The sequence below is a fragment of the Sorex fumeus genome, unplaced genomic scaffold (assembly GCF_029834395.1).
Source record: "Sorex fumeus unplaced genomic scaffold, SorFum_2.1 ptg000125l, whole genome shotgun sequence".
Taxonomy (NCBI): Eukaryota; Metazoa; Chordata; class Mammalia; order Eulipotyphla; family Soricidae; genus Sorex; species Sorex fumeus.
In genome coordinates, this window is record NW_026606182.1 from 3,052,971 (window position 1) to 3,072,589 (window position 19,619).

General features: G+C 60.1%; 1 protein-coding gene across 1 annotated transcript; it reads right to left on the minus strand.

Annotated features, from left to right (window-relative positions):
- Nucleotides 1–11,724: 11,724 nt before the first annotated feature.
- Nucleotides 11,725–17,497, minus strand: DNAL4 (dynein axonemal light chain 4). The gene is made up of 4 exons (XM_056137402.1): nt 17,393–17,497; nt 13,272–13,440; nt 12,486–12,569; nt 11,725–12,127 (listed from the first exon to the last, which is right to left on the minus strand). Exons 2-4 carry the CDS (start codon nt 13,338–13,340, stop codon nt 11,963–11,965), a joined length of 318 nt encoding a protein of 105 aa, XP_055993377.1. The 5' UTR covers nt 13,341–13,440; nt 17,393–17,497; the 3' UTR covers nt 11,725–11,962.
- Between the last annotated feature and the right edge of the window lie 2,122 nt (nt 17,498–19,619).

Here is a 19,619-nt window from a genome sequence, read left to right on the forward strand (position 1 = left end):
TCAAAACTGGTCCTTACTGGACTCATGTTGCATGGCAGGTGCTCCACCGTTGAGTCACCCCCAAGGATGATTTCAGATATTTACTCTGATTTTTTTTTTTTGGGTCACACCTGGCGATGCTCAGGGGTTGCTCCTGGCTTTGCACTCAGGAATCACTCCTGGCGGTGCTCGGGGGACCATATGGGATGCTGGGAATCGAACCCGGGTCGGCCGCGTGCAAGGCAAATGGCCTACCCACTGTGCTATTACTCCAGCCCCTTTACTCAGATTTTAATGAATTCCTTTAGCTGCGCTGGGGGTTGAACCCGGCACCTCACACCAGCAGGGAGGATGCTGAACTGCTGAGCTGCAACCCGCGTTACCCGGTGGGGCTGGGATGTAGCAAAGGACTCAAGGGCCTTGTTTTGCATGAGTCTGAGCCTGGCTTGGTCCCCAGCACCACGTGTTCCCCGCCCCACCCCCACCCCGTATCCTGGATGCAGCAGTGGCTGTGGCTGAGTACCACGGGGGGGCACCCCAACTAAACCCCAGCTCTGAGGGGGGCCTGAGCAGCGCTGACTGCCAGGAGTGGCTCCTGGGCCATAAGAACTGCTGAAGGAGAGAAAAAGAGAGAGAGAGTGAGTGAGAGAGGAGAGAGAGAGGGAGAGAGGGAGAAAAGGAGAGAGAGGGAGAGAGAAAGGAAAGTGGAGAGAGACTGGGAGAGAGGCAGAGAGGAAGAGAGGAGAGAGGGAGAGAGAGAAAGAGAGAGGAGAAAGAGATAGAGGGAGAGAGAAAGGAGGGAGGAGAGTGAGAGAGAGGAGAGAGAGAGGAGAGAGAAAGGAGGGAGGGAGAGAGAAACTGGGAGAAAGGATGGAGAGGAGAGAGAGAGGAGAGAGGGAGAGAAAAAGAGGAGAGGAGAGAGAGAGAGCAAGAGAGAGAAGAAAAGTGCCTGCTAGGGCTGGAGCAATAGCACAGCAGGGAGGGCGTTTGCCTTGCACGCGGCCGACCCGGGTTCGATTCCCAGCATCACATATGCTCCCCTGAGCACCGCCAGGGATAATTTCTGAGCGCAGAGCCAGGAGTAACCCCTGAGCATCACAAATGTGACCCAAAAAGGAAAAGAAAAGAAAAGTGCCTGCTATAGAGACAGGCTGGGGCGTGGGGGGCAGCTGGGGGGGGGGGCGGAGGAAGGAAACTGGGGGCATGGGTGGTGGGAAATGTGCACTGGGGAAGGGATGATACTGGAACATTGCGTGATAGAAACTCAATCACGAGCAACTTTGTCACTGTATCTCACAGTGATTCAATAAAAAAAATAATAAAAATAAACGACTTTGGAGGCCCTCAAATTAAAAATTAAAATGCTTCTGGGGCTGGGGCCGGAAGTTTCACGTGTGTGTGTGGGGGGGAGGGTCTGGGTTCAATCCCCAGCCTCACCATGAGTGATGCTCTGAACCCAGAACTGGGAGCAGCCCCCAGCACCTTTGGGTGTAAATAAAAATAAAAATAATCTAAATTTTAAAAAACCCTCCCCAATAAAATAACCTAAAATCACACTTCTGCTGGCCCTCCCCACCCAACTCTGCTGGCATTGGAGGTGGCCGTGGGGGAGGGCGGTCAGGCAGTGTCCCCAAACCTGCTCTGTCTCCAGCCCTGGCTGCCAGGGGACAGGCCTGAGGGCTCCAGGCCATCAGGGAGGGCCAGGCCTGGCGCCCAGATGCCTGTCTGCCCCCACAGGCCGGTGACTAGTGAGTGACCAGACGGGGCTGAGGCCTCTTGCCCCAAGGGGCAGGTGGAGGGTCCTGGCAGATGCTAAGGCTTTAATCATCCAGGACCCGGGGGTGAGACGGGAGTGGGGTGGCAGGTTCCTGTCCCTCCCCAGGACACCCCAGAGAGGGGACACAGCCCCGTGCAGCCCCTGCGGCTGAGGTCACCTCTAGGCTCCCCAGCGCGCCCAGAGCTGGGCAGGGCTGCAGCCCGCGCGCCGCGGGGAGCTGGCGTCTGTCATTTCCCATCCGCGGTTCCCTTTAATGCCAGGCTCCCTCCTCCAGCTCCGGGGGCATCTGATGTGGCTGCCGGGTCCACCCCCGCTCCGTCTGGCCACGGGGCTGAGCGCAGACGGGACCTTTCATCCGCAGAGAGCGCGTCTGTCTCCCAGCTGCAAGCGCAGTTAAGGTGCTTTTATGGCAGGAGAGGCCGGGCTGGGTGCGGGCTGGGTGCGGGAAGGAGAGTGGGGCGCTGGCTACCGGGCCCTTCTGGGGACTCCGGAGTCGGCGGCGCCCCGCCCCCACGCCCCTGGCTCCCCATAAACGCTGGTGACCGAGCGGAGTGCCCGATTCTGCCTCCTGATCTTCAAACGCTTCACAGAGCGGCCTCTGCAGCTGGTACCCACCTGCCCCGGGAGCCCTACCTGGGTCCCTCCCACACACCCCCCGCCACGGCAGGTGGAGCGGTGGCCTCCGGTGATCTGTCCCACGCCTTCACTTCCTGCCTTCTTGTTCCCTGGGTTTGACAGCCTTGCACACCGTGTCCCCATGTTGGCATGTCACTCTCGCTGTGTTCTGGAAGAAGGCACACGTGGGGACATCCCTCATGGCTGGCCCTCCGGTGCATGTCTGGTCCCGTGATCTGGGCCAAGAATGCGCTGACCATACAAGGTGTGGCCTCACTCTCATGGACAGCGCTGGACACTGGACCCTGAAGGCAAAGAGTTTGCCCCCATCCTTTTTTATTTAGTTTTTTTTTCTTTTTTTGCTTTTTGGGTCACACCCAGTGATGCTCAGGGGTTATTCCTGGCTTTGCACTCAGGAGTTACTCCTGGCAGTGCTCAGGGGACCATATGGGATGCTGGGAATCGAACCCAGGTTGGCCGCGTGCAAGGCAAACACCCTCCCCTTTGTGCTACTGCTTCAGCCCCTTGATTTATTTTTAAAGCACTTGATTTATTCTCAGCCAATCCTGGCACCGCAGCTGACCCCCTTAAGCACTGCCAGGAGTGATCCCAGCGTATAGGTTCAGGGGGAAGCCCCAAGCCCTGCGGGTGTGCCCACCTCACAAGAAACGCACATAAATAAACCTAACAAGTTCTAGTTGGGGTGATGTGATGATATAAGGAGCAACTGCGGGGCTGGAGCCATAGCACAGAGGGGAGGGCGTTTGCCTTGCATGCAGCTGACATGGGTTTGATCCCCAGCATCCCAGATGGTCCCTGAGCACTGCCAGGAGTGATCCCTAAGTTCAGAGCCACAAGGAAGTCCTGAACACTGCCAGGTGTGACCCAAAAAATTGGGGGAAAAAAAGAGTGAGGAGGCAGGGTGGGATGGAGGAGATGGGGGGTGGGAGGGATACTGGGACCCGTGGTGGTGGGAAATGGGCACTGGTGGAGGGATGGGTATTTGATCATTGTATAATTGAAACCCAAGCACAAAAATTTGTAAGTCTACAACTGTACCTCATGGTGTCTCACTTGATCACTTCACTTGATCACTTGATCCCCCGTTATTCATCAATTTGCTCGAGCGGGTGCCAGAAACGTCTCCATTCATCCCTGTTGCGTGCTAGCGTAGCCCAATGGCATCTGTTTATTCTAGGAACATGCAGAGCCTCAAACCGATCATTCAGGGTCTTGACAAAGAAGTCTCACCATCTTGTAGGTGGTGTAGGTGGGCGTCCACGCGATCTTTTGACGTCCCGTGGAATCCAGTCAGTAATGGCTCTAGTCCAGCGGTTGTCTGTAAACCTCATTACGTGTCCAGCCCATCTGATTTTTGATGCCTTGGCAAATGACACAGCGTCCCTGATTCTTGAGCGTTGACGGAGATCAGAACTCCGGATTCTATCTCTCATTTGAGTGAAGCGTGATACTCTAAGCATAGCTCTTTCGATTCCTCTTTGAGAGACCCGAATAGCGTTCTCATCCTGTTTTCGTAGGGCCCGGGTCTCTGAGGCGTATATTAATGCAGGAAGAACAGTGGAATCGAAGAGATGTGCTCGTAGCTGGAGCTATGAGCTGGTGTCTCACTAAAAAAAAAAAAAAAAAAAGAGCAACAGCTTCTAGCCTGGATTAGCTCTCATCCCATCCCTGCTCATCAAAAAGAAAAATCATTAGCCGGGGCCCAGAGGGACAGAGTAGTAAGGAGGGCACTCGTGTTACACACGACCAGTCTGAGTCTGAGCTGCACCCCATAGGGCCCCCTGGGCACCACCAGGAGTGACCCCTGAGCACGGCTCTGAACAACACCAGGTATAGTCCCAAACATCAAAATAAAGCAAATAAATAAATAATTGCAGGCTGGGAAATGACCCAAGTAGTCGAGCACGTGCCAGGCCCTGAGTTCAATTTTTGGAACCACCAAGTGGGTCCCCCTCACCCTCCACCAATACCGCTGGGCCTCTCATCATGAGGAAATGCTCATATATATATGTATATATGTACACATGTATATAAGAGCCCCCTTTTATATAATGATGATCTATATTATATATAATAGGGCTGGAGCGATAGCACAGCAGTAGGGCGTTTGCCTTGCGCGCAGCCAGCCTGGCCGAGCCGGGTTCGATTCCTCCGCCCCTCTCGGAGAGCCCGGCAAGCTACCGAGAGTATCTCGCCCGCACGGCAAAGCCTGGCAAGCTCCCCGTGACGTATTCGATATGCCAGACACAGTAACAACAAAGTCTCCAATGGAGACGTTACTGGGCCCGCTCGAGCAAATTGATGAACAACGGGAGGACAGTGACAGTGATTATATATAATATATATTATAATGCCCCTGTTTTTCAGAGGGTTCTGGAGCGCTAGCACAGCAGTGGTGTCAGTGCAATGGGGGCAGGCATTGCATCGGTGCTTGCCTTGCAATCAACCCTGGTTCAGTCTCCAGCCCCCATATGTCCCCTGAGCCTCCTGGAAGTGATCCCTGAGCACAGCTGGGTCTGACCATCACCCCCCCCCCCCCAAAGAAGAGAAGAAACAGCAACTATTTGAGGTCCACTGTGACCAGAAGGTGGGAAAGTGCCTGGCACCGGGCCTCAAGCTGCTGGATCGGTTCCAAGGCTGACAGGGCTGAGGGCAGAGAGAGTGACCAGTTCGTGGGGACATGGCCCAGGGAAGGCCAGCCTCTGCCACAGCCCTGCCTGTCACTAGACCCCCCAGAGACCCCCAGTATACCCCAGCCCAGTCGTAAGCCCAGCCCCCCCCCAACTGCCGCTCACTCCCTCCTTGCCTGGCCTCAACTTACCCGTCAGTGCAATGGGGGCAGGCATTGTGACCCATCCCTCCCCCAGGGTGGCTGGGGGCGGAGATGAGGTGTCCAGATGTTGCCCTCCCCGTCCGGGGGCTGTGAGGGCCCCACAGTGGCGCCTGTCCACGGGGCTGCCCCTGGGGTGACGACATTCCTTTCCCACACAGTCGCCGGCCTGGGGGTGAGGCGTGTGCCCGCATGAGGCATCTCATGTCCCCAGAGGGGGTCAGGGCGGGTGCAGTGACAGCACATTCTGGGGACCCCAGTCCATGGCTCCCCCCCTTTCCACTGTTTCCAGGGGTCCCACAGCAGGTGCCCAGGAATCTGGACCGTGGACAAAGGGGTCAAGAGGTGGTAGAGCGGGCTGGAGCGATGGCACGGCGGGGAGGGCGTTTGCCTTGCACGCGGCCGACCCAGGTTCGAATCCCAGCATCCCATATGGTCCCCTGAGCACCGTCAGGAGTAATTCCTGAGTGCAGAACCAGGAGTAACCTCTGTGCAACGCCTTGTGTGACCCCAAAAAGCAAGAAAAAAAGAGGTGGTAGGGGGCTGGAGCAATAGTACAGAGGGTAGGGCGTTTGCCTTGCACGAAGTTTGATCCCCAGCATCCCATGTGGTCCCCTGAGCACTGCCAGGAGTAATTCCTGAGTACAAAGCCAAGAGTAACCTCTGAGCATCACTGCGTGTGACCAAAAACAAACAAACACTGTCCTCCTGTTGTTCATCGATTTGCTCGAGCAGGCCCAGTAACGCCTCCATCGTGAGACTTGTTGTTACTGTGTTTGGCATATCGAGTACATCACGGGGAGCTTGCCAGGCTTTGCTGTACGGACGAGATCCTCTCAGTAGCTTGCCGGGCTCTCCGAGAGGGGCGGAGGAATCGAACTCGGTTCGGCTGGGCTGGCTGCACGCAAGGCAAACACCCGACTGCTGGTGGACTTTGGGGAGTATGTCCAAGTTGGGGTGGGGAGCTTGGGGGTCCAGACGGGCTGGGGGCAGCTGCCCGGGGAGCAGATATACACCACATGCAGCGGGCCTTTGCAGGACTTCGGGGTGAGTCTGCTAACAACGGCCCCACTGGAGGGGAGGGCGGCTGAGGACGACCTCAAGGATATGAATAGCTGTGAGGGCTGCCAGCCTGGGGGGCAGGGGGAGCCACCAGGCTGGGGGGCTCCTCAGCTGGGCCCTCAGCTGCAGCTGGGCACCCCGAGGTGCCACTGGCTCATCAGGAAGCAATCATTTGTATCCAAATGATCTGTGAAAATCCTCTGGGGGGCGCTGGAGCGAATAGCACAGTGGGGAGGGCGTTTGCCTTGCACGCAGCTGACCTGGGTTTGATTCCCAGCACCCCATATGGTCCCACGACCTGGGTTCGATTCCCAGCACCCCATATGGTCCCACGACCTGGGTTCGATTCCCAGCATCCCATATGGTCCCACGACCTGGGTTCGATTTCCAGCATCCCATATGGTCCCATGACCTGGGTTCGATTCCCAGCATCCCATAGGGTCCCCCGAGCACCACCAGGAGTCACTCCTGAGTGCAGAGCCAGGAGGAACCCTGAGCATCACTGGGTGTGACCCAAAAAGCAAAAAATCAAAGAGCTTTCCTTGGACGTGGCCAGCCCTATTGATCCCGGCACCCCTATGATTCCTTGAACCCCACCAGGAGTGATCCCTGAGCACAGAGGGAGGAGTCAGCCCTGAGCACCTCTGAGTGTGGCCCAATCCCCCCCAAATCCTTTGGAATGTGATGGAGTACATAAGCCCGTGAGGCATATTTTAGGGTTTAGAAGGTGGGACACGGTGGGCCCCTTCGTCCCCTCCAGGTCTGGAACCCGGAACCTCTGGCTGAAAGCCTGAACCCTCACTCGGGCAGCCCCCAGAGGTCAGTCTGCAGCTGACAGAGGGTTCCCCTGTCCCTGAGAGCGGAGATAGGTGGAGGGGCATCCTGGTCACTCCCAAACATACACACACTGACACACACGGCCACAGATGCACAGGGGTGTGGCCCCCCAGGCACAAGGAAACATAACCAGGCACACACACACACACACACACACACACACAAGCACGCATACACATACACAAACTCACATGCTGACACGTTCATAACACACTCAGACAACCACTCACACAACACACACACACATACCCAGCAGAGACAGATACACACACTCACACACTGACATATGCATTCATAATACAGTCATGCACACAACACTCGCACACACAGACACATTCACTGACACAATCATAATACACTCAGTTACGCACACACACGAACACAAGCACACACACATGCATGTACACACACGCACACACAGCAGAAACACATTCACTGACACAATCATAATACACTCAGTTACGCACACACACGAACACAAGCACACACACATGCATGTACACACACGCACACACAGCAGAAACACATTCACTGACACAATCATAATACACTCAATCATGCACACGCACACACACAACAGACACACACACTCACTGACACAACCATAATACACTCAATCATGCACACACACATGCACACACACAACAGAAACAGACACACACTCACTGACACAATCATAATACACTCAATACTCAATCACGCACACACAGGCACACACGCACACACGCACACCAGAGACACTGTGGGGTCCAGGCCGGCCCATGGGCCTTTACCAGGGCAGCAGCAAGTTGTCATGACCGAACTTTGGAAACAACTGAGGTCCTAGGGGAGTGATGGGCTCAGGCAACCCCTAAGCCAACAAGGACCTGAGCAGGACAACGTGCTCACCGACTACTCTCAGTGACCCGATGGTCTCCTGGCCCAGCAGACCCTGGAACCTTCGCCTGGGCAGGAACCGAGCAGCAGGTGGCCGGAGGAAGATGGTGAGCCCCCAGGTGCCGGGGGCTGCCCTTCCCGTGCCTCTTCCTCCTAACTCAGGTTCTGGCCACACGGCCTCTTGGCCTATGATCCCCACGCCCTCACGCCCCCCCACCCTATACCTTTCTTTAGCTGCCCTCTGACCTCCTGTCCCCTTCTAGGACCCTCCCAGACCCTTCCCAAGGACTTCCCAGGACCCTCCCAGGGTCCTCCCTGCGTCCTTCTAGGACCTTCCCCGACCCTCCCTAGAACCCTCCCAGTTCTCCGCCAAGCACCGGTCTTGGATGCGTCCAGCAGGCTGTCATACCACCCGTGGCCACAAGAGGCCGCCCCACACCAGCAGCCGCGGCAGCAACGACTCCGTCTGCGGGGGGGCGGCCAGAGCCCGGGGAGCAGGTGTGCAGGGGGCGGGGTTGCATAAAAGGCCTGAGGCGCCTCGAAAAGGTACCCCGGGGCAAAGTGGGCTAGGGGAGGGGGCCACAGCCAGCTGAGGTCTCCTCCCAGCTCACCACCCTGCTGACTTTGCTTTTTTTGTTTTTAGTTTATTTGGACATACTCACCGGTAGTACTCAGGGCTGACTCCTGGCTCTGTGCTCAGGGATCACTCCTGGTGAGGCTTGGGGAACTGGATGGGGTGCCAGGGATCGAACCTGGGTCAGCTGCGTGTGTGGCAAGCGCCCTCCCCGCTGTCCGATCGCTCTGGCCCCTGACACAGTGATTTTGAGGTGGACGCTGTTAGGTGAGGTTACTTACAGCGTCCTGGGGTTGGGGGTCAGAGGGGGGCTGGCCCGCAGGGCAATCTAGGGAGCAGGCCTGGCACACCTCAGGGTCCAGCACATCCTTGGCCAGGCCCCTCAGTTTGGCTCTGTCATACCACTTCCTATAGGAAGCACTCCGGGGCTCACAGCTCTAGGTCAGATAGTCAGAGCGCACTTGGCTCAGCCTTGGCTGCCCAGCTCTGACCACTCCTTGGGCCCTGCGGGATTTGTTGTTCAGTGAAAGATGCGCTCCTGTCGCTTCCTGTCAATCCGGGAACACCTGCGCCCTGGAGTGTGGCCACTAAGGGCTCATGGGGAGAGATGGAAGGAGGGCACAGAACTGAGGGGTCCCCAGGAGCCGTCCTAGTATTGCCTCATGTCCATCCTGGGCCTCTCCCTGAGCCCACTGGCCTCCGCGTGGGAACTGACTCCTCTTCATCCACAGCCTGGCTCCCTCTCCGGCACCACAGATCTGCAGCTTGACCCCTCCCTGCCTCAGGTCACCCCAGCAGCATCACTGGCAGACACGGTTCTGGCTTCACTTGCATCACTGCCAGAGTTCAACAGCCTCACTGGCTGACACGGTTCCGGCTTCACTCGCATCACTGCTTGAGCTCAGTTCGGTCCCAGGTCAGGTACAAATGTCCTTTCCCCTCCCCTGCTTCCCTTCCCACGCCCTCCCCTGCCCTGTCCCTGCAGGTGTGGCAAACGCGTCAGACAGCCTGGCTGAGACCGTCTGTGAGGCTGTGTGAGGCCCAGAGGGGGTGGGCAGGTGGGCTGTGGCTCTGAGCAGCCTGTCTGGACCGGTCTCCAACCCTCTCCAGCTGCCCCCCAGGGAAACAGGACGTCTTACTCTTCAGACCCCAGAAAACAAAACCCGTGACTTGGAACTGCTTTATTTGCTTTGAAGTCTAACATTATACACTGGTGACCACGGGACCGCAGTGGCCCACAGCTGCCGAGCAGTGTCTGGTCCCCGTCTCCCAAGGCCACCTGCAGACCCCAATTGCCCCCGGCCCCCTCCACCCCAGACCCAGCATCTCTAAGACCTGCCTTCGGTCCTGGCTGAGGGTGTGGCCATGGGCAGGATGGTGGTGGGGAGCCCCGGAAGCTGCCGGCGCCTGCTCAAGGGTGGACCCAGCCGAGGCTTCGCGGGGGGTCCCTGATACCGTGATGAGCCCAGACCCTGGGCAGACACGCGAGAGCTGAGCCCTCCACACCCGTCCACTCTCGAGGCCGCAGGCTTGGGTGGAGCAAATGTCTGAACCCGGCACCCCCACTTGGGAACCACTCGCTGCTTCTGGGTTTTCATCTTAGGGATCCGGGAAACGGTCTGCAAATGGCCTGAAAATCTGACAAAGGACATGAGACCCTGCAGGCCAGGGTCGGGTCCGAGCTACCGGAGGAGCCTTTCCCAAATGCGTCACCCTCCCTGCATCATCCTCCCTGCCCATGACCATCAGTCATCCGGCCGTCTGCCTGTCCACCCCACGTCCACCCGTCCACCATCTCCCCTTGTAGCCATCCACCCACCCGGCCACCCATCACCTCTGAGCTGTCCCATTTTCCGCGAGGGGACCCGTGGGCCAGGCCCCTCCCCCCTGGCGTCCTTCCAGCTCCACCTCTGACCACTGAGTGAGCGGACTTGGGGGGCCGAGGTAGGAGTGAGGCAGACCCATGCACAAAGTGACCCCGTATGGGGAGCCAGACACTGCAGGGCTGCTGACCCCTGGCGTGCGGGGACTCGGGCACGCCCTCCCCCTTGGGCTTGGGCTGCTGGGAGCCAACTCTGGCTCTGCCTGGGGGCTCCCCCGCCCCGCCCCGCGCCCTTCTTTCTAAGGATGTGAGGCAGCAGCTGGCGGTGGGCGGTGGTTGCCTTAAATACAGGCGACACAGGGAACAAAGGGAAAATAGAACAGGGGTGGCGCACGGCCAACCCCCAGCACCCCCTACGTCGTGGGGGTCGGGAGGCCCTGTCGGGGCTCTGACTCCATTCTCAAGGCACAGTGCTCGGCTGCTGGAGTGGAGGGCGCACACCATCTCTCCTGCCCCCCCACGGAAGTGGGGGGCAGGGGCAGGGGCCCACGTCTCCCCCTGGTGGAGGGAAGGCCCCAGGGGCTGGGGCCAGCAGCTGGACCCTCAGATGGTCGGACAAGGCCGTTCGGGGACCGACCAGGGGGGTGTTTGGTCTGAGCTGGGGGGGCTTAGATTTGCAGCCAAGCCCTGAGTGAAGGGGCGTCCCGTGCCCAGACGTGACCCCCTAGGTCTGTCTGGGGCTCCTTTCCGGCACTCACTTCCCCGAGGTCCACTTTCCTGGGGTCCCCCCCAGCCCCCGGCCCCATCCCAGCTCGCGGACCCCGATCCTGCCTCCTCCAACCTCAAGAGGCTGCAGGTCGAGCAATTTAGTCCTTTACTAAGTTCCTCCCCACTTGGGGAACCCCTTTTCTCCTCTACTTTCCAATAAACTTTTCTATTTAAAAAAAGAAAGAGGCTGCAGGTCGAGGCCAATTTTTGTCATTTTAATTGTAAAAACCAAGACGTTCGTATAAATAAGACCACTGTAAAATAGGGCCCCTCTACCAAAACCCTCTCCCCACACTCAAAAAGGTCTAGAAAAAGCCAGCGGAGATGAGAAATACAAAGTCGTGATGCGTCCCTGATGGGCAGTGCCCGCCCGTGCCCAGGGCGGGGAAGGCTGCCGGGTCCCCGGGCTGGAGACGAGAGGCCAGTCCAGTCCGGGGCAGGTCGGAGAAGGGGCTTCTGGGGGGTCACCGTGTCCCTGGAGGGTATGGCTGGGACCCGCCAGGACTGGACCCTTGTCAGCAGTGCAGGGGCCACTCAGACGGGGGTCCTGGGCTGTAGGGGGCAGGTGCCCCCCGAGTCAGATGGCCTGTGGGGAAAAGACCGGCTCCCCCCCTCCCCCTGCCCCCTCGCAGCCCCGGGGTCCCCTGGGAGTCAGCACTGCAGGGCCGAGCCCCAGGGGACGGTGACGGGGCAGGGCCACCGAGTCACACATGGGGCGCAGTGCGGGAAACGGGGACGCGGGTCCGCAGCCCCCGGACTCCGAAAATCCAGGCGCGGTGGGCGGTGTGGCGCCCCGCGGGGTCAGGAGCACTTCCAGACGCACACGGCCAGGGTCCCCCCGAAGTAGAGGTACAGGAGGCTCTTCACCTCGTGCGTGATCTCGAACCCGAAGCCCTCGCCGATCACCACGTGCCAGGACGAGCCGAACTTCTTGTCCATCGTCTCCTTGATCATCTTTGCGGCGCTCTGGAGTGGGGGGGAGGGGGGAACACGGTCAGGGCCGGGGGGACACATGGGGAGGTGGCCACGTGCACAAGCCTGGGCAGGGCTGAGCAGGCGGGGACCCCCCATGCTGGAGCCCGCCCTCAGGGGGCGCTGCGGGGACCCCCACGCTGGAGACTGACCCCAAGGGGCGCTACGGGGACCCCCATGCTGAAGCCGCCTCTAGTGGGCGTTGTGGTGTAATGTGCAAGACCCCCATGCTGGAGTCCGCCCCCAGGGGGCGCTGTGGGGTCTCCCCCAGGCTGGAGCCCACTCCTAGGGGGCTCTGTGGCATGCAGGGATCCCCCCCACGCTGAGCCGCCCCCAGGGGTGCTGGCTGCACCTCATTGTTGTTGGAGTACTTCTCGCAGGCCGTGACACACAGCTCCATCGTCTCCACGCGCATCTCCTCGGGCATGTCCGAGTGCTACGGACAGGGCAAGGGGCAGCGCTGACGCACGGATGCAGGCGGCTGCACCCCAGCAGCCTCTGGGACCCCCACCCTCTCCTGCCGCCAGGGAGGGGGGGGGACAGCCCCGGGCGCCCCTCTGCCCTGCTCGCAGGGTCCCTGGCTGCCCACACCTCCGCTCCCCCCACCAGCTGTGGGGCGTGGTGGTCCCTTTATTTTAATTTTTGGTGGGGGTGTTGGGGGACACATCTGTCACTGCTCGGGTGCTGGCTACCCCAGCAGTGCTCAGACCCGAGTCCCCTGGGCTCGGCTTAACCCCTGCGGTGCCCTCTAGGCTCAAATGGAGCCACATTCCTCAGTGATGCCTCAGCAGGTGCCAGCGTGGGCCTGTCTGGGCAGGCGTGGTCCCGGACCGGGCACCAGTGGCCTCAGGCTGTTCAGGTGTCTGGGCTCTGCAGACGAACACAGTGACCCCGCTCGGGCCCCTTCGTGGCCCTGTCTCCCGGGATCATGCTCGGGGCATTCTTCCTGCTCCCTACTGACCACAGCGGCCAGCGAGGGACCCCACATACGGCACGGGGCCTTGCGGAACAAGGGGAGGGAAGGAAAGGGGGAGGTGAGAAGGAGGGAGGGGGGCGGGAGGGGAGGCAGGCAGGCCTCCACAGCCCCGGGAGAAGCCCCCCTGTCAGCCCCGCCTGCCCCCCCCAGAGCCTGGCTCACCCTGACCAGGGGGAAGGTCTGCAGCCGCTTGTAATCCGCATCGTCCTTCTTCCCCTCCGTTTCTCCCATGGTCCTTCCTCCTGGGGCCTTGGGAGGCGCCGGCCCTGGCAATCACGCCACCCCCGGGGCGGCCCGGCCAGCCTGGGGCACAGAGTGTCCAGCAGGGGAGCTGGGGGACAGGAGAGACCAGGAGAGCTGGGGTGAGCGGGCGAAGCAGCGGCGTCCAGGGCACCCCGACTCCACAGCCTGGAGGGAGTGAGCGCAGCGGGCCGAGGGGGCGGGGTGAGGTGCCCAGGGCAGCGGGGAGCCCCGGAGACAGGGTGCCAGGGTCGCTGTGTCCACCTGGGGACAGTCCACCTCGCAGGGCAGGCGTGAGTCACAGTTAGCGAGAGCCCAGTGACCAGGAACCCCCCCAAACCCCGCGTCCCCCATTGCCCACATGTGGGGGGTGGCCGTCCTCAGCGGGGGTCGGGCACCCCGTGTTTCTCCACATGTGTGAGCGGAACGGCCGGGTTGGGGACGCCAGCAAGCGTCACTCTGAACCGGATGTGAGGTAGCCTTGTGGAGGAGGGGGGGCCACCCGCCTGGGGGGCTGAGCGCAGCAACAGTGGCGTGGCCTGGGGTCACCCCGACCTCCACATGGGTAAAGCAGAGGCCCCGGGAAGGGGTCTCACCCTCCCCCAGCCCGTCAAGGCCCTGCCATGGCCCCCTCTAGAGCCCACACCAGCCTGGCATTGGTGGTCCCCCACTCCCTTCATGCCGACCCCGGGCCTGTGGGGGATTCCACTTGGGAGTGCCAGGGTCGGGGGTGGTGGTGGAATCCTGATGGGGCCATGCGGCCGCAGAGGGGTCACACACATCCATTCAGAAGGGGGGGCCCTCCTCCTCCTCCAACCACCATGGTCCCTGGCACAGGCAGTGTGGCAAGCTGCAATGACCAGACTGGCCAGAAGGAACCAGCAGGCAGGGGGGCAGGGCACAGGCAGAATATGGGACAGGCAGCAGAGGGGGCACCGGAAGCCGTCCTGGTCACCACCCTGAGCCCATCCCCTGGGCACAGTGCAGGCAGGAGTGGGCACAGACAGACGGTCACCAGGGGCCGGAGCCACAGCACAGCAAGGAGGGCGTTTGCCTTGCACGCGGCCGACCCGAGTTCGATCCCCGGCATCCCATAGGGTCCCCGAGCACCGCCAGGAGCGATTCCTGAGTGCAGAGCCAGGAGGAACCACTGTGCATTGCTGGGTGTGACCCAAAAAGGTTAAAAAAAAAAAGGAAACCGGATCGCCACAAGCGACCCAGCCACTGGCTTTCAGGGTGAATTCCCAAAAGACCAGAACAGGCCCTGGACCGATACCAGGACATTCACAGCAAAGAAAACGGGACGTGCCCACCCGCCCCGATGGGATGCAAGGTGGACACACTGCACATGCACGCCGGTGGCCCTGGGTTCCCAGAACACATCACCTTCCCGGAGAGCAGAAAACATGTTACACGTCAGGGCAGAGCGATAGCACAGCGGGGAGGGCGTTTGCCTTGCACGCGGCCAACCCAGTTCGATTCCCAGCATCCCATAGGGTCCCCTGAGCACCGCCAGGGGTAATTCCTGAGTGCAGAGCCAGGAGGAACCCCTGAGCATCGCCAGGTGTGACCCAAAAAGAAAAAAAAACCCACACACACCGACAACCACCTTCTTCCTTTCACTGTGCTGAGGACCGGGCAGGTTTCGCTTGTCAAACTGTGGGTCACCACCCCTCAGGGGTGGGGGGCGTAATGTCGGGGTTGGGGGAATGGGAGTCCCGTCGAAGGTGTCTGATGCACGCCCATTCCACGCCCATTCAAAAGCCACTCACAGGGCTGGAGCAATAGCACAGCAGGGAGGGCCTTTGCCTTGCACGCGACCAACCTGGGTTCAATTCCCAGCATCCTATAGGGTCCCCCGAGCACCACCAGGAGTAATTCCTGCATGCATGAGCCAGGAGTAACCCCTGTGCATCGGCCGGGTGTGACCCAAAAAAAGCAAAAACAAACAAAAAGAGCAACTCACCCCGTGGGCCCACACCAGTCTATGGAAAACCACTGAAGACTGCGGGCGGGAAAAAGGGGGTACGGAGGGAGGGGGCAGGGGCCGCAGGACAGTCTTTCTGGGTGAAATCCCAGACTCTCAGCTGCCCCGCTCAGTGCTCTGTCCATGGGTCACACAGTCACCCCTGCCACCCCCAATGAGCAGACAGGGGTCAAAGAAGTCTGTGGAGTCTACAGAGATTTCTTTCCCAAAAATTCATTCCCAACCAGGAACCGCCAGGGACACTCTCTCGCAGCCAAGCCTACAGGACCAGGAACCACCACGTGAAGCCCCGGGAAGGCCAGCGAGGCCGGGCCTCACGCCGGCTGTGACGATACGTCTCTCCACACTCTCACGCGAGGGGTGGCCCGAAAGGCACCTCGAGCCTGACTTCTTCGGGGGGGGGGGGGTGGTACGTGGGTCACGGAAAGGAAGTGACTCTCCACCTGGCGGGGCGGGTCCAGCCTCAGGTGCATGACTTCAAGGCCACCACCTGGCTATAAGCAAGACACAGCCCGGCCTTCAGGGACACTGCCTGTTACAATCCAACATGGAGAACAGACAGACAGATGAACACACACACCCCTCAAAGCAGAGAGCAGCAAAATCATGATAAAGAAATTCTGGAGGGTCGGGGACAAGAGTAGCGTCTGAGCTGGGGCGTTTATTTTTTATCTTTTGGCTTTTCGGGTCACACCTGGCGATGCTCAGGGGTTCCTCCTGGCTCTGCACTCAGGAATCACCCCTGCTGGTGCTCGGGGGACCCTATGGGATGCCGGGGACCAAACCTGGGTCGGCCGTGTGCAAGGCAAACACCCTGCCTGCTGTACCATCGCTCTGGCCCTGAGCCGGGGCGTTTAAGGTGGGCACGTGTGGCAGGTACACAGGGCCAATAAACCTTTCAGAGCAGCCCAGGCAGAAAAGCTCCAAGAGTCTTGGGTTCTGTTCATTTGTTATGGGGCCACTCTGGCGGTGCTCATGGGCTACTCCTGGCTCTGTGCTCAGGAGTTCCTTCTAGCAGGTTCAGGGGACCATATGGGATGCGGAAATCGAACCTGGGTCGACCATGTGTCCGGCAAATGCCCTACAGGCTCTACTACCGCTCTGGGGTGTGTCTTCTGGGGTGCTATGCTGGGCGCAGGTTTTGCACACCAGGACCCAAGTTTGACCCCCCCCCCCCCAATCCAGCACAGAATTCTAAGAGCTCTACTTGGCTGCAGGACCATCCTGGACAGATCTGGGCTTGAGGGTCAGATGGAGAAAAGAGAGGATGAATAAAACTTTGGGCAGAGATGGAGGGAGAGGTACAAACACGTCAGACCCATCTGCTTGCATCTGTGGGAACCTCAGAATTCCCCAGGGGAGACAGTCCAGCCGGCAGGACACTTGCCTTGCACTGGTGGACCCAGGCACAAGGCCAGGAACCCCTGGGGTCCCCTGAACCCCACCGGCATTGATCTCTGAGCACCGTCAGGTGTGGCCCCAAGTCCCCCAAGTCTCCCCCAAAGAGGGTTCCCCAAGGGGCGGCGGAAGGAGCTGTCTCCCCTGCACAGGGACCGGACGGAGTCCAGGGGAGTTAAGCACGGAGTTGGGGGGAGGGGGCTCTCGCATCGGGGGTCTGCCAAGTTCTTCCACCGCCCTCCCGGTGAAGCCCATACACTTGGGGGCGAAGAGAATGTCGGGGTCCGAGAGGCCTGCGGGGGGCGGGGGTCGTGCAAGCCAGCTCCCACCTGGACGGAGGCCCAAAGAGGGGATCGGCCAACCGGGGGTCCCGGCCAGCTGCCGATCGCCCGGGCCCAGGCGACAGCGACCCCCCTGGCCCGGCCGCGAGGTGCAGGGCCGGGGGTCCGGGTCGGGGGTCGGGGCAGCGCGAAGCGGGTCGCGGCCCGACGGGTCTGCACGGCCAGCGCGTCCCGGCCCGACCCGGGAGGACCCCGCAGGCGGGGACCGAGGTGGGGCCTCGCCCGGGCCCGGGCCGCGCCCGCCCCGCCGCGCCGCCCGCCCGCGCTCGGCGCCGCGCCCGCCCCGCCGCTCCGCCCGCCGCGTCCGGGGGTCTCACCTGCTCCCGCCGGGGCCCGGACGACGCCGCCGCTAGCGCACCCCCGCCAGGGTTGTCAAGGAGCGCAGCGAGAGTGTCTTAGCAACCAGCGCGGAAGTCCTGCCCCCCGCGGCCGGACGTGGACGGAGGCCGCACTTGTTATTGGTGGAGGGAGACGCCAATCGCGTCGAAGGGCCCTATGACGTCAAAGGCGGACGGGCCGGGGGCGTGGCCTGGCGCGCGGGGGGCGTGGCTTCGCATGGAGCCGTCTTCCGTGGGCCTGAGCGGCGGCGGTGGGTGGGAGAGCGGGGAGCCCCTGAAGTTCTCGTTTTTTTTAGAGAAACAAACTTTGGAAAGCGACACTGCCTTGGGGAGTTCCGTTCGTCGTTTGAAATCACAAATGCGACTCTTTGGTACCAAGATGCTCTTCTCTTAACACCTGGGAAGGCTGTGGATGATTTGTCTAGTTCCTATGAGGCGCATCTAAACCCCATTTTCAGGCAATCCTTTGATTTGGGGAGGGGCTTTTCTTTTGGGGGCACCGCTGGAGGTGCTCAGGGGCTGCATCCAGTTCAGGGGTCTGGGAAAAGCCGGTGTGTTGCTGAGGATCAGGCCTGGGCCACCCACATGCAAAGCCGGAGCACAGACCCCTCAGCTATTTCCTGGCCCCTCTCAAAAAAATCCTTTTCAGCAACAGCGTGTTGTAACCCCACGAGGATCGAGGTGCTGAGAGGTTATAACCTGCTGCAGTGGAAGGGAGCTGAGCTGTTTCCCCTGCACCTGCCTCAAAAAACGGCCAGATCCTGTTTTCAAAGTGATGTCTTCGATATTTAAAGTAAAGACTTCCCATCCCTGGGCCTGGTGTGATAGCACAGCGGGGAGGGCGTTTGCCTTGCACGCGGCCGATCCAGGTTTGATTCCCAGCATCCCATATGGTCCCCCGAGCACCCCCAGGAGTAATTCCTGAGTGCAGAGCCAGGAGTAAACCCTGTGCATCGCTGGGTGTGACCCAAAAAGACCTCCCATCCCCAGCCTGCCTTTTCTTCTTTGGAGGAAAAGTATACTGAGGGGTTGGAGCAATAGCACAGAGGGGAGGGTATTTGCCTTGCACGTGGCTGACCCGGGTTCGATTCCCAACATCCCATAGGGTTCCCTGAGCACCACCAGGCGTAATTCCTGAGTGCATGAACCAGGAGTAATCCCTGTGCATCGTGGGGTGAGACCCAAAAAGAAAAAAAAAAGAATTCTGAAAGCATGAATAGAACTAGGCAAAGCAGAAAGGAAACTGCAGGTTCGGGTATTTAATTGGTGGCTCTGAGTGAAGATGGCATTCCAGAAGGAAACTTCCAGAACCCCCTGGGAAGTGGGCCCTTGGCCTGGTGCTGTGGATTGGGAGAGGAAGGACAGGAAGGTGTCCAGAGAAGGCACGGGGGGGGGGGCACAGTTGTGCAGGCACAATCACTCATTGTCCAGTGCTGGGACTGTAGGTGGCTTCTCTCCAGGGAGGTGGGGGCGGGTGCCCTATCTATGCTGTTGACCTGTCGGCCAAGGGGGCTGGGGAACCCAGTCCTCAGGGGAGCGCCAGGTGGTGACAGGCAGAACTGGCTGGAGTCTGAGATGACAGTTCAGGGCTAAGGCGCTGTCCCTGCATGCTGACCACAGGGATCCCCGACATCACGCATGCTTCCCGAGCCCACCAAGAGTGACTCCCAAGCACAGAGCCAAAAGGAAGCTCTGAGTACAGTGCAGCCCCGAACTTGTCTCCCAGAGGGGTCTGGAGACTCCCTGGGGTGCAGGAAGGTGGAGAGGAACTGTGTGGAGAGGAGAGGGTGTTTGGGAGGCCACATCCGGCAATGCTCACTGTGCTCCCGTTGTTCATCAATTTTCTTGATGAACGTCTTGATGAATGGACCCAGTAACGTCTCCATTGTGAGACTTGTTGTTACTGTGTTTGGCATATCGAATACGTCACGGGTAGCTTGCCAGGCTCTGCCGTGCGGGCGAGATACTCTCGGTAGCTTGCCGGGCTCCCCGAGAGGGGCGGAGGAATCGAACTCGGGTCGGCCACGTTGGCTGTGTGCAAGGCAAACGCCCTACCCGCTGTGCTATCGCTCCAGCCAGTGATGCTCAGGGCTTAGGAATTACTTCTGGTGGTGCTCCGGGGACCCTATGGGAGACCAGGAATCGAACCCGGGTCGGCCACATGCAAGTACAGCTTTTCCTGATGTACTATAGCTCCTGTCTTGTT

Bases quoted from the DNA above. Each gene is read 5' to 3' on its own strand.
- DNAL4 (XM_056137402.1), bottom strand. From the start codon at position 13,340: ATGGGAGAAACGGAGGGGAAGAAGGACGATGCGGATTACAAGCGGCTG. The intron at 12,570-13,271 runs GTGAGCCAGGCT...CCCTGTCCGTAG, and splicing joins AGACCTTCCCCCTGGTCAGG to CACTCGGACATGCCCGAGGA. The intron at 12,128-12,485 runs GTGCAGCCAGCA...CCCCCACTCCAG, and splicing joins AGTACTCCAACAACAATGAG to AGCGCCGCAAAGATGATCAA.